Here is a 15067-nt window from a genome sequence, read left to right as displayed (position 1 = left end):
CCCCATCAGCCTGTGGTTCAGACCCCAGCCTTCTGTCTATGCAGCAGTCAGTACTCGGGTTAATCTCCTTAGACAGCCAACATCCATACTCCCGTGTTCTCCACCTGTCTTGAGTGCTAGCCAGCCGCATGTTAAGTCACACAGCCTCAAATCCATCCTGTAAGGCTGAGAAACAGAAGTCTGCCAGCCCTGGGCCATGCTTCCCTTCTCTGTATTTGGCCAGCCTAACCCTGAGCGGGAGAAGACTCTTCTCACATTCTCCACCTCCACACTGCTGAGGAGCCTAAGCTAATGCAAAGCAGCTTCAGATAAGAGAGCCAGCATTTAGGGTGGCCCCTGGCCTTTGCAGCTGTGTACTCAGAAGGCTCAGCCTGCATGGAAACTGGATCTTCTAAGCAAAACACTGGGTCCGGATCACCTTTCCAGACTGATTAAGCTAGCATTCCTGGGCGTGGTCCCCAGATCTGCATTTGTTAAAGCTTCTCCTGGTGATTCCAACGTGGAGCCAAGCTTGAGATCCCCGGGCCTAAAGCATGAGCATAGGTCAAAGCCTGAGCTTTTATGATGAAAAAGGAGCCTTCCCTCTACAGGTAGATTATCTTGTGACCTCATTCCAGCTTCTCTTCTTACATTTTCTAGTCAGAGGTGGAAGGAAGCAATATACGGGTCCTGCCATGGGTCTTGCAGTCTGGGGGTGGATGGTGGGGATGATTCATCTTGAAGGAAATCAGCTGGCCAGAGAAGAATGTCATCATATTACTGTCACTTCACTCCCAGAAAAGATGGGGACCAGCTGTAGTATGGTTACTAGCAAAGAAGTGCCTTCTGGGGCATTCCCTACCTGACCTGGTTCTTGAGAGCAACCACCAAGCCTTGTCTCCTCATCAGGAAGAGACCCAGATGGGATACTGACCACGCAAACACACACACACACACACACACACACACACAAGGTTATGAAGACTGGCTTCTTTGCTTCATCTTAAGGCTTTCCACTGCAGATTTCACTCAGGGAGAATTCATCACTTCTTATAGAAAGGGCCTTCCCTAAAATTAAAAAAAGGTTGGGGGTTGGGGGTGCCTGGGTGGCTCAGTCGGTTAAGCGTCCAACTTCGGCTTAGATCATGATCTCGATGTGGGTGAGATCGAGCCCGGCATTGGGCTCTGTACTGTCAGCCTGGAGCCCGCTTTGGATCCTCTGTCTCCCTTGCTCTCTGCCCCTCCCCCACTTGTTCTCTCTCTCTCTCTCTCTCTCTCTCTCTCTCTTTCAAAAATAAAGGATAATAAAAAAAGAAAGGACTTTCCCTTTAAAATAAATAGCTTCTTCCAAAAGAAGCAGTTGGATCCTATATCTAAAAAGACAGGAACTTGTGTGTGTATTCCACTGAAACATTACATCTCCTTGATGGATGAGCACAGGCACCAGCTTATCAGACACCTGGGTTTTCAGCAGTGCTGTGTGTACAGGAAGTTCAGGGGGGCCATAGAAGCCCAGGTCAAAGGTACTACTTCTCACTTTCCTTTTTGATCCTCTTCTTCTTTTTCTTAATGTTTATTTATTTTTGAGAGAGAGAAAGAGAGTGAGTGGGGGAGGGTCAGAGAGAGAGAGAGGGAGACACAGGAACTGAAGCAGGCTTCAGGCTCTGAGCTGTCAGCACAGAGCCCAATATAGGGCTCAAAGTCACAACTGGGAGATCATGACCTGAGCCGAAGTCAGACTCTTAACTGACTCAGCCACCCAGGTGCCCCAAGAGGATCTAGGTTTAATGATGATGCTGGCAGACAGTCACAGAACTGACACATAACTGTCCGGGTCTCCATGTGACACAGAAGACAACACACGCTTGGGTCCCATAAAATGTCTATGTCCATCATGTGACCCTATTCAGCCTCCCATCTGTTGGCAAAAGGAAGCCTGGGTTCAAGTAACTTTGTTCTTCATTCTTCCAGAGAGAATTTCCTGTTCCAGAACAGTTCAAGACAGCCTGGGATGGATCCAAGTTGGTCACCGAACCTGCAGAAATTATGGGCTAACCTCCAGAGAGACCAGGGCCTCTGACCTGAACCCATCAAAAAAACAAACAAAAAAAAGCAAAAACAAAACAAAACAAAACAAAAACAACCAAGCAGCATTGAAGACCTAGAAGTTGCAGTAACACCTACCGCTTTAGTTTTGGCTTCCAGCAATTCTGTGTTCTAGAAACACCATCATTTCTGGCATGCCTTCGTGGGCATTTTGAAGTATTTAACGTTTCTTCATGGTTTGCCTTTGTGTGTGATTTGAGTTCCACATGATGACTTGTGAGCATTACCCATTTTAAGGGGAAGGGGAAAATTCTGTCCCCCTAATATTGCTAACACAGTAGCTGATAGGTAAAAAATACTGCATGATTCAATTTGACACTTATGTTTGACTGCTAGTTGGAAAATAAAACCTTTGAGAATCTAAGATGTACATTTTTACCTTTGAGATGGTTTCAGTGTGATTCAGTAGTAGTACGTTCTGAAAAATCTGGGGATTTTTTTCCCTCATTTTTATCAAATGTTCACCTCTGTCAGCGTGGATACATTGTCAGCATGAATACCTATTTCAAAGCTTTTTTTTTTTTTTTAACAAAACATAAGAAAATTCCATCCTAAGGACCATTATCCTATTTCTTGGTCCTTAGAAGACTTGTATTCTTTACAGTTACTAAAAACTAAAGCTAAAAGTAAATTCTAATGTATCTTCAATAGTCTTCTGCCACTATCACAGGGGAAACTTTTACTTTTCTGCAGAAAGGTTTGTTTCTTTTTTTAATGCCAAAAGATTGGTGGGAGGAGGCAGATGGATTACCTCACAGTTTTGCTCAAAGATCAAGCCCATAAAGTGTTTGGTTCCCAGTGCTGAACCTGTTGAATGAACAATCAGATGCCTTGTAAAATATGTCGTTAACGTTTTATTATAGACTTTCTTTTTCACTTGCCAGACTTCTAACCAGTCTCAAAACAATGAGAGTTAAAAAGCCATAGATGAAACACTTCTTCCAAAACCTAAGGGATCGTTTGTTGGCTTGACTTGCTGCTCCTATTTTGTGGTATTGATAGAACATGCTTTTTCAGCACAAGAGAAAATAGCATTTTCCTTTCTATCCTTCCAGTTCACAGCACTGAGCAATCCGCAACTTCTTGGATCACGTGTAATGAATTATAGTATAATGCTTGCAGACCCAATACAAGCGTATATATATTGTGCCTACTACAGCCTTTGGGATACGTCATTTCCGTTTTTTAAATACCTTCTATATCCGTATAGTATTCAAATTACTAATGCTCATGTACCAAGGTTTTGCTGTAAAAGTTTTGTTCAAATGAATAAAGTGGCTTTAGTAAATATCTTTTTTTCAACTGTAAACTTATTCTGAAATAAAGTAAAATTCTAATTGTTTAAATCCTGTGATGACTTCTGGGCATTAAAATTATTTTTTTCTGCATTAATTTGCCCCTTGCTTATGCATCAGATATATCAGGTTCAAGAAATACAGCTGAGCCCATCTAGTTGAACTGCGGAATGTATGCAGCATGCTGTCAGTTTCCCTGAAGAGTGGCTTCTTCAAGATATCCGATAAAGCCATTTGCAGTTGGAATGACTGTCAGAAAAGTCTAGAATCCAGTTCCATAATTCAATAATGGAATTGTTGAATAATGTAAATCCCAGAAAATGAATTTACTTTTTAGTAAGATATAATAATGCCTATACTATATATTTTAATGTTTAAGATAAATAAAAATAACTTACATTAAATTTGTAAATAAACTTCTGGAGGAAAAATTTTATTTTAAATGTAAAGAAAAGACTCAAAAGGACATGCTACATATTCATTAAATAGTAATAATTGACAACACTCATCATCAGGGAAACACAAATCAAAACCACAATGAGATACCACCTCACACTTGTCAGAATGGCTAATGTTAACAATTCAAGCAACAACAGATGTTGGTGAGGATGCGGAGAAAGGAGAACAGTTTTGCACTGTTGGTGAGAATGCAAACTGGTGCAGCCACTCTGGAAAACAGTATGGTGTTTCCTCAAAAAATTAAAAATAGAACTGCCCTACAACCAGCAATTGCACTACTAAGTAATTCCCCAAAAGACCAAAAATGCTGATTCAAAGGGGCACAGGCACCCCAATGTTTATAGCAGCACTATCAACAATAGCCAAATTATGGAAAGAGCCCAAATGTCCATCGACTGATGAATGGACAAAGCAGATGTGGTATATATATATACATATATGTATAATGGAATATTACTTGACAATCAAAAAAATGAAATCTTGCCATTTGCAACAACGTGGATGGAACTAGAGTTTATTATGCTAAGCAAAATAAGTCAGAGAAAGACAAATATATGGAATTTATAAAATAAAAATGAATAAAACAGAAGGGAAGGAAAAATAAAAGCAGAGAGGGAGGCAAACCATAAGAGACTCTTAAACTCAGAGAACAAACTGAGGATTGCTGGAGGAGAGGTTTGTGGGTCATGGGCATTAAGGAGGGCACTTGTTAGGGTGAGCACTGGGTGTTATATGTAAGTGATAAATCACTAAATTCTATTCCTTAAACCTCTACTAAACTATGTTAACTAACTTGAATTTAAATAATTTTTTAAATTAAACGCCATAATAAAAAAAGAGTAGTCATAATTTTATTTTGAAAAAGTTTACTTAAAATTCTTAGACTCTGTTGACCGGCCTTGAGCTTGCATCAGGCTTCCAAAATGCTTCACCACAGAGATTGAAAATTTGGACTTGAGGTTCAATTATTTTACCAGCCCCGGGGCCCTAAATCACCCATTGATTTTATGAGTAGGTTGAATTTGTTGAAAAAGAAAAGAAAACAAAAAACGTTGGCAATGTATAGGAAAATAACTACCAAGACAATGCTCCTTTTGCAATATGCTTGTTTTCTTGCACATTATGGAATTGCAATGTTACCAATGCTATGATGACCTCATAGATACTGGCAAAGAGGTAAGAAATCCAGAGTAGCACAACGGAACGTCATGTACATTCACCAAAAAAATCAAAACAAAAATAAGTGTAAGCAAATCAAGTGCCAAGGGTCCCCTGTATCTCTTTGCTTTCTGATGTTAACCACATATCCTTTTGCAGGATCAAATGAGAAAAGAATCCAGAGTCTCTTGTTTTGAAAATCCTTTCCTTGATAATACAGTTTCCATTAGAAAATCCATTACTCAGTCTTCCTTTCACAAGACATCTTAAAGTGAGAAGTCCATACAAACAACTTTTCCCTATCTACAGAAATTCTTTCTAGAACTGGTAGAAAATACATAGTTTTATTCATTCACTCATTCATTTAGTTGAAAATGTCTACTTCAACTTCTTAGAGTCTAGAAGTTTTCACCTGTTCTTACAGTCTAGATTGAGTTTTCCTAGAGTCCCTTCATTTTAAAGATTAGCAAATTGCATAAAGCAAGCAACACTGTTTTATAACTTTTTCATAATTACTCTAATTTGGCTTTGAGTCTCACAACGTTTCTGGAACTCTCCAAGGACATTAAATCCAGTGGCTTTATCATATTCCTCACCCACTGAAACTGTGGACACTATCCTTTCCCTGTTTAACTCTATTTGATTTTGTGATGCCCAGTAAACACCTCTGGTTCCTCTCCCTTCTCTGTCTCCCTCCCAATCTCATTTATCTCCTTTAACTTCATCTGTCACTTCTGTGTAGATGACTGCCAAATCCATATCCTCAGCCAAACTCCCAGCTCTACAGGGTCTTAACCCCAAGTGCCCATAGACTATTTCTACCTGCCTGTCCCAAGGGCATTCCCCATGACAAAAATTAACCCACGTTTGCCACACATATCCAAATCTTCCTCATCTGCCTTTCTAGCTGTAGTCAATTGTCATTGACAGATCTACAACCAGACATTTCCTGTGACAGGAAACACCCAAAGAGAACCAGATCTGGAAGGAACCATGGGTTTTTTGGTTGTTGGTTTTTTTTTTAATTTTTTAATACTTATTTATTTTTGAGAAGCAGAGAGAGACAGCACAAGCAAGGGAAGGGCAGAGAGAGAGGGAGACACAGAATCAGAAGCAGGCTCCAGGCTCTGAGCTGTCAGCACAGATCCTGAAACGGGGCTCGAACCCACAGACCATGAGATGATGACCTGAGCTGAAGTCGGACTCTTAACCAACTGAGCCACCCAGGCGCCCCTGGAAGGAACCATAGTTTAGTCTTAAATGTGCTTAATGTGGGATATCTTTGTGACATTTAATTGGAAATGAGGAGTGCACAGTTGGATATGGGTCTTTTCCAATGCCTCCAACACAAAATCTTTAGGAAGCATTTCCTAAGTTTCATGTTCCAAGTACGACTTTCATTAAACATGCTCATTTCAAAACACTTATTTTAAGCCATTGGCACTTTCTGTACCACTTCAGATACAAATACAATTTAAGGGCTTTTAATGGCTTCAGCAGACATAAGCTTATACCTTTGCTAAAAGTGAAAAGTAAGCCAGCTCAAATTAACCAATGATAACCCATCCAGATTTCTCCAAATGGTTTTCATTCTTCCACAGTTTGTTTAGTAACTTGGCACAGAACACGTAACTAACAAAGGGTAACATTCGCCTATCAGGAGAGAATTTTTTTGTGTTTCCCTCTTATACAATCTAATACTTTATATTGAAAGATGCCTTTTGCCCAAAGGTACAATTTTGAATATTTGAGTTCTAAGTCCCTTTTATTGCAATACCTTGCTTTTTAAGACCATCACAGTCCAAAAAAAATGTATCCCATACTGCCATGAAGAGCCAGATAAAAGGAATGTATCATTGACCGCACTGACTAAACCACAATGCCAATTTTTAAATTCCATTCGCCAATATCACAAAGGTTTTTTTCATTCACAGTTAATAATTTCCCATAATGTCAATAATCCATCTTGGAAACTAACCAGAAGGTGTGCATTTAAGCAAGTTTTTGGTGTTATTTTTAATAATAACTGTATGGCCTCATTTCTTCAACTCACAAGTCAATTAACTTCTACCGGACATTCTTCCCATGAACATAACGGTTTTGTAGATTTGTTTGGGAAAGTGAGATGTGTTGGGGAAGTCTTTTTTTTTTTTCCCTGTTCATTGTCCCTGTGGAGCAGAGTCATGTTTACACATAATAAATGATACACATCTCCTAGCTGGGGTGAGCTAATGACAAATGTCCCCCAGCAGCCTGCCCTGCACGCTGCTGGTATTATGACACCCCCTGCTTCAGGCATTCTTCTTCAGTTTAAAAGCGATGAAGAAAATACCTGAGTTAAGCAGGTGCAGACTGCTGGTTCCAAGGGACTGACTGCCTTCTGTGATCAAGTGATAGAATCTATGATCCTTTGTGTACATTCAGAGATGCAGCTCTGTAACAGTACTGAAAGATATACAGAGATCTAGAAAAATATTTTACAAGAAGCATATATGATATGTATTTTCAGGAAAAAGATATAAATTTATGGCAATATGGCATTTATATGTATTCTCCATATCCTGGAATAGAGAAAGTTTGGATGGAATAACCAGGAATTTTCCTCCTACGGATCTTACTTCTTTAGCTCTGACGGCAATGGTAATTTGAAACAGAAATTTTGCTATTTAATTGAAGCAAAATAAAATTAATTAGATTTGCCTACTGGAAAAAAAATAGTATTTGAGGGGTGGCTGGGTGGCTCAGTCAGTTAAGCGTCTGGCTCTTGATTTCGGCTGAGGTCATGATCTCACTGTTCATGAGCTCCAGCCCTGCATCGGGCTCTGCGCTGACAGCATGGAGCCTCCTTAGTGTCTCTCTCTTTCTGCTCCTCCCCTGCTCATTCTCCCTCTTTCTCAAAATAAATAAGTAAACTTTTTTAAAAAATTGTATTTGAGAACCTAAGTTATCCAAATCACCTGGACATTCACTAAATAAGGCGTCAAAATTTCCCTGTGTGTGTGTGTGTGTGTGTACTCAAACACTGCTAATATGCAAGTCTCTGAATAAAGAAGGAATATTTTAATGTAAGCCCATTCAGTGGATGTGGAATTCAGGGAGTGATGTCCCATGATTAACAACTAAAATCCAGTTCTCTAAAGAGTTATCAAAATGTTCTCTCATTTGTTAGCATCTAAAATATCTACACCAGCAATATGGTCTACATTCTGTAGGCTCCTCCTACCGAATGGCTATACAACTATTATATCAAATTAAATCAATTCCATACTCTCTAGTTTTCAGAAATAAGTCTCTCTTCAACATCTCATCAGATAGGCATATTTCCAACCGGGCTTATCTTCTGAGGAAGAAAAAGCTCATATTTCTTTAACGCTTCAAGAGAGTAAAGCAGGTCTTCACTAATGAGAAGCAACACTGGCACGGGAGTCAGAAGATTCAGGATCTGCTACTACCCAGAGGTGTGTCCATGTGACAAACACAGGTGACACCTTTAACATGTAATTCTTTTAAAATGAGATCAGTGGGTTAATGTCGTTTCAGTCACGAATAAATGAAACTGCCTGTGACAGTCACTAGCTGACCACCAAAATCTTTCTTTCACTTAGACTACACTTCCCAGCCTCTTTTACAATCCAATGGCCCTGTGACTGACGAGGTTCTCCTTGAAGGAATGTGAGTGGCATGAATCCCACTTCAGGACTCAGGTTCCTAAGATAACATGTTTTCTCCATGTTCCCTTTCCTTCCCACCAGCCAGATCCGGGATCTGCCAATTAGCCTCAATAAAGCCAATGACAATATACTCTGAATATGCAAAACTGACAAGTTAGAAAGTTGTGTTCCTGAGTCACCATATGGAATTAAGCCACTCACTGACCTGCACCTGTTCAGGTAGCTACATGAGAAATGAATTTCAGCCCAAGTGTTCATCATAAATGGATAAAGAAGAAGCAGTATATGTACACAATGGAATATTACTCAACCGTGAAGAATAGCTTTTGCCGTTTGCGACATGGATGGACCTAGAGGATATTATGCTAAGTGAAATAAGTCACAGAAAGACAAATACCATGATTTCACTCACATGTGGAATTTAAGAAACAAAACACATGAACTAAGAAAGAAAGAGACAAACCGAGAAAAAACAGACTCTTAATTGCAGGGGGATGGGTGAAATAGGTGGAGGGGATTAAGGAGCACACTTCTTGTGGTGAGCACTGAGTGATGTATGGAAACGTTGAATCTCTATACTGTACACCAGAAACTAAAATAACAGTGTATGTTAACTATACTGGAACTAAATTTTTAAATACATGTGTATATATAGGGTGAATTAAGGAATAAAATAATTCTTGTCAATCATTGTTAAAAAGAAATTTATATTGTGCTTAAACTATTATGTATTTTAATTTATTAATCACAGAAGTTTAGCCTACCAAAACTAATACACCACCTAATGAGTGCTTTGATATTTTGGTTCAATCACCAAAAATGCCTTCAAATAATTTGGAAGCATGTGCACATTAAGTAAAATGAGCATATATCAGAAAAACAGGTTATAAGAACATTTTTATTAAAATATTATAAAATATGGGACGCCTGGGTGGTTCAGTCAGTAAAGCATCCGACTTCAGCTCAGATCATGATCTCACAGTTCATGGGTTGGAGCCCTGAGTTGGGCTCTGTGCTGACAGCTCAGAGCTTAGAGTCTGTTTTGGATTTTTGTCTCCCTCTCTCTGCCTCTCCTTCACACTCTGTCTCTCTCTCAAAAAGAAATAAACATAAAAATTAATATATATAAATAAAATATTATAAGATAAATAAGTAAACTTTTATAAAAAATTGTATTTGAAAAACTGTTATCCAAATCCCCTGTCGACATTCACTAAATAAGGCATCAAAACTTTCCTATTTATATATATATATAATATATATATTTATATATATCCTGTATTTTTATATATCCTATATATATATATAATGCTAATATGCAAGTATCTAAATAAATAAGTCATAGAGATGAAACGTACAGCATAGGGAATATAGTCAACAGTACTGCAGTGAGATTGTTAGTGACAGATGGTGACTATCTACTGCACTAAGTACTGAACAGTGTATAGAATTGTTAAATTACTGTGTTATACACCTGAAACTAATATAACACTATATGTTAATTATACTTCAATTAAAAAATTAAGATACCACCTCACGCCAATCAGAGTGGCTAAAATGAACAAATCAGGGATTGTAGATCCTGGCGAGGATGTGGAGAAATGGGCACCCTCCTACACTGTTGGTGGGAATGTAAACTGGTGCAGCCCCTCTGGAAAACAGTGTGGAGGTTCCTCAAAAAATTAACAGTAGAACTCCCCTATGACCCAGCAATAGCATTGCTAGGAATTTATCCAAGGGATACAGGAGTGCTGATGCATAGGGGCACATGTACCCCAATGTTGATAGCAGCACTTTCAACAATAGCCAAATCTTGGAAAGAGCCTAAATTTCCATCAACGGTTGAATGGATCAAGAAGATGTGGTTTATCTATACCATGGAATACTACATGGCAATGAGAAACAATGAAATCTGGCCATGTGTAGCAACATGGATGGACCTTGAGGGAGTTATGCTGAGCGAAATAAGTCAGGCAGAGAAGGACAAATATCATATGTTTGCACGTATAGGAGGATTAGGAGGAACTTGACGGAGGAACAACGGGGAGAAGAAGGGCGGAAATGGTGGGGGAAAGGGAGAGAGGCAAACCATGAGAGACTCTTGAATGCTGACAAAAACTGAGGACTGATGGATGTGGGGGGGAGGGGGGATGGGCATGGAGGAGGGCACTTGTGGGGATGAGCACTGAGTGTTATGTGGAAACTAATTTGACAATAAACTATTTGTAAAAATAAAATAAAATAAAATAAAAACATATAAGAAAAAAAAAAGATGTGGTTTATCTATACGATGGAATACTACATAGCAATGAGAAAGAATGAAATCTGGCCATGTGTAGCAACGTGGATGGAACTCAAGGGTGTTATGCTAAGTGAAATAAGTCAGGCAGAGAAGGACAGATACCATATGTTTTCTCTCATATGTGAAACAGAGGAAACTTAACAGACGACTATGGGGAAGGGGAAAAATAGTTGAGGAGAGGGAGGGAGGCAAACCATAAGAGACTCTTAAATACTGAGAACAAACTGAGGGTTGATGTGGGTGGGGGAGAGGGGAAAAGAGGTGATGGGCATGAAGGAGGGTACTTGTTGGGATGAGCACTGGGTGTTATATGGAAAGCAACTTGACAATTAACTATAAAATAATTAAACAGGGATGCCTGGGTGGCTCAGTTGGTGGGCATTCAACTCTTGATTTTGACTCAGGTCATGATCCCAGGAGCATGGGACTGAGCCCCATTGTCAGGCTATTTGCTGAGCATGGAGCCTGCTTGGGATTCTCTCTCTCTCTCTCTCTCTCTCTCTCTCTCTCTCTCTTTGTCTCTCTCCCTGTCTCTCTCTCTGTCTCTCTGTCTCTCTCTCCCCCTCTCCTGTGCTCACACACACACTCTCTCTAAAAAAACATTTTTAAATAAAAATAACAAAATAAAGGTTTCCCAAAGAATCTTTTGAAAGCCCACCTAAAACAATATAAAATCAGTTAAAATTTTTTTAAAATTTTTAATGTTTTATTTATTTTTGAGAGAGAGCAGGGGAGGGTCAGAGAGAGAGGGAGGTTCAGAATCTGAAGCAGGCTCCAGGCTCTGAGCTGTCAGCACAGATCCCGATGCAGGGTTTGAGCCCACAAACCACAAGATCATGACCTGAGCCAAAGTTGGACGCTTAACTGACTGAGCCACCCAGGCGCCCCTAAAAAACTTTTTAGCAAAATAAAATGTATGTTAACCAAAAGAACTATGGCTTATTTATATAGAGAGGTATATAAATATATATTTGACAAGAAATACTTTAGTATAGTGATTGAAAGCATGGACCATAATTTTATCACTTACAGGCTGCATGATTTGAGAAAAAAAATCACTTAATTTTCTGCACTTCAGTTTGTTCATCCTTAATATAGAGATGATAATAACAACATTTACTCACCAGATTGTTTTGAGAATTAAATTAATATATATAGTACATAATAAAGGTTATTATATTAGTTAATATTTTATATTATTATACAAATTTTATACTAATATATTAGTATTTTTTATTGCCATTTTATAATTTATTTATTTTTTAATTTACATCCAAGTTAGTTAGCATATGGTGCAACAATGACTTCAGGATGGGCGCCTGGGTGGTTTAGTCGGTTAAGCGTCCGACTTTCGCTTAGGTCATGATCTCGCAGTTCGTGGGTTCGAGCCCCGCGTCGGGCTCTGTGCTGACTGCCAGCTCAGAGCCTGGAGCCTGTTTCAGTCTGTGACTCCCTCTCTCTCTGACCGTCCCCTGCTCACGCTGTCTCTCTCTTTCCTAGAAATAAAAATAAAACATTAAAAAAAATACAATAATTTCAGGAGTAGATTTCTTAATGCCCCTCACCCATTTAGCCCATCCCCTTTCCCACAGCCCCTCCAATAACCCTCTGTTTCTTCTCTATATTTAAGAGTCTTTTATGTTTTGTCCCCCTCCCTGTTTTTATATTATTTTTGCTTCCCTTCCCTTATGTTCATATGTTTTGTATCTTAAAGTCCTATGAGTGAAGTCCTATATTTGTCTTTCTCTGACTGATTTCGCTTAGCATAATACCCTCTATTTCCATCCACATAGTTGCAAATGGCAAGATTTCATTCTTTTTGATTGCCAAGTAATACTCCGTGTATATATTTACCACATATTCTTTATCCATTAATCAGTCGATGGACATTTGGGCTCTTTCCATACTTTGGCTATTGTAATTAGTGCTGCTATAAACACTGGGGTGCACGTTCCCCCTTAGAAACAGCACTCCTGTATCCCTTGGGTAAATCCCTCGTAGTGCAATTGCTGGGTCATAGGGTAGTTTTATTTTTAATTTTTGAGGACCCTCCATACTGTTTTCCAGAGTAGCTGCACCAGTTTGCATTCCCACCAACAGTGCCAAAGAGAACCTCTTTCTCTGCATCCTCGCCGACGTCTCTTGTTGCCTGAGTTGTTAACATTAGCCATTCTGGCTAGTGTGAGGTAGTGTCTCATTGTGCTTTTGACTTGTATTTCCCTGACAATGAGTGACATTGAGCATTTTCTCATGTGTCTGTTGGCCATCTAGAAGTCTTCTTTGGAGAGTGTCTATTCATGTCTTTTGCCCTTATCTTCACTGGGTTATTTGTTTTTTGGGTGTTGAGTTTGATGAGTTCTTTATAGATTTTGGATATTAACCCTTTATCTGATATGTTGTTTGCAAATATCTTCCCCCATTCTGTTGGTTGCCTTTTAGTTTTGCTGATTGTTTCCTTCACTGTGCAGAAGCTTTAAATTTTGATGAGGTGCCAATAGTTCATTTTTGCTTTTGTTTCGCTTGCCTCCAGAGACGTATTGAGTAAGAAATTGCTGCAGCTGAAGTCAAAGTGATTTTCTGCTTTCTCCTCTAGGATTTTGATGGTTTCCTCTCTTATGTTTGGGTCTTTCATCTACTTTGAGTTTATTTTTATGTATGGTGTAAGAAAGTGGTCCAGGTTCATTTTTCTGCATGTCACTGTCCAGTTTTCCTGGCACCATTTGCTGAAGGGACTGTCTTTATTCCCTTGGATATTCTTTCCTGCTTTGTCAAAGATGAATTGGCCATACATTTGTGGATCCATTTCTGGGTTCTCAATTCTGTTCCATTGATCTGAGCGTCTGTTCTTGTGCCAGTACCATACTGCCTTATGATTACAGCTTTGTAACACAGCTTGAAGTCCGGGATTGTGATTCCTCCAGATTTGGTCTTCTTTTTTAGGATTGCTTTGGCTATTCGGGGTCTTTTCTGGTTCTGTACAAATTTTAGGACTGTTTGTTCTAGCTCTGTGATGAATACTGGTGCTGTTTTGATTGGGATTGCATTGAATATCTAGATTGCTTTGGGTTGTATCAACATTTTAACAATATTTGTTCTTCCTATCCAGAAGCATGGAATATTTTTCCATTTTTTGGTGTCTTCTTCAATTTCTTTCATAAGCTTTCTATATTTTTCAGTGTATAAATTTTTCACCTCTTTGTTTAGACTTATTCCTAGGCGTTTTGTCATTTTTGGTAATTGTAAGTGGGGTCGATTCCTTGATTTCTCTTTCTGTTGCTTCATTATTGGTGTATAGGAATGCAACCAATTTCTGTGCATTGATTTTATATCCTGTGACTTTGCTGTATTCATGGATCAGTTCTAGCAGTTTTTTGGTGGAATATTTTGGGTTTTCCATATAGAGTATCATATCATCTGCAAAGAGTGAAAGTTTGACCTCCTCCTGGCTGATTTGGATGCTTTTCATTCCTTTGTGTTGTCTGATTGCCGAGGGTAGGACTTCCAATACTATGTTGAATAACAGTTGCGAGAGTGGACATCCTTGTCGTGTTCCTGACCTTAGTGGGAAAGCTATCAGTTTTTCCCCATTGAGGATGATATTAGTGGTGGGTCTTTCATATATGGCTTCTCTGATCTTGAGGTATGATCCTTCTATCCCTACTTTCTTGAGGGTTTTTATCAATAAAGGAGCCTGTATTTTGTCTAATACTTTCTCTGCATCTATTGAGAGGATCATGTGGTTCTTTTCCTTTCTTTTATTGACGTGATGTATCACATTGATTGTTTTACAGATATTGAACCAGCCCTGCATCCCAGGTATAAATAAATCCCACTTGGTCGTGGTGAATAATTTTTTTAATGCATCGTTGGATCCGGTTGGTTAGTATCTTGTTAAGGATTTTTGCATCCGTGTTCATCAGGGAAATTGGTCTGTGGTTCTCCTGTTTAGTGGGGTCTTTGTCTGGTTTTGGAATCAAGGTAATGCTGGCTTCATAGGAAGAGTTTGGAAGTTTTCCTTCCATTTCTATTTTTTTGGAACAGCTTCAAGAGAATAGGTGTTAACTCTTCCTTAAATGTTTGGCTGAATTCCCCTGGAA

General features: G+C 39.0%; 1 protein-coding gene across 3 annotated transcripts in view; it reads left to right on the top strand.

The window, feature by feature from the left end:
• The window catches only part of CAP2 (cyclase associated actin cytoskeleton regulatory protein 2), a 148082-nt gene extending 144707 nt beyond the window's left edge, over positions 1 to 3375 (top strand). For all 3 annotated transcript variants that reach the window (XM_039248598.1, XM_039248595.1, XM_039248597.1), the window contains exon 13: positions 1951 to 3375. In XM_039248598.1, the coding sequence (XP_039104529.1) occupies positions 1951 to 2034 (84 nt within the window). In that variant the 3' untranslated portion in view covers positions 2035 to 3375. The remainder of the gene's footprint in view (positions 1 to 1950) is intronic.
• Positions 3376 to 15067: the final 11692 nt, after the last annotated feature.

This window comes from Hyaena hyaena, unplaced genomic scaffold (genome assembly GCF_003009895.1).
Source record: "Hyaena hyaena isolate Hyena2069 unplaced genomic scaffold, ASM300989v1 scaffold_313, whole genome shotgun sequence".
Classification (NCBI taxonomy): Eukaryota; Metazoa; Chordata; class Mammalia; order Carnivora; family Hyaenidae; genus Hyaena; species Hyaena hyaena.
Note: the sequence above shows the minus strand (reverse complement) of the source record. Positions and strands in the feature narration are given on the sequence as shown.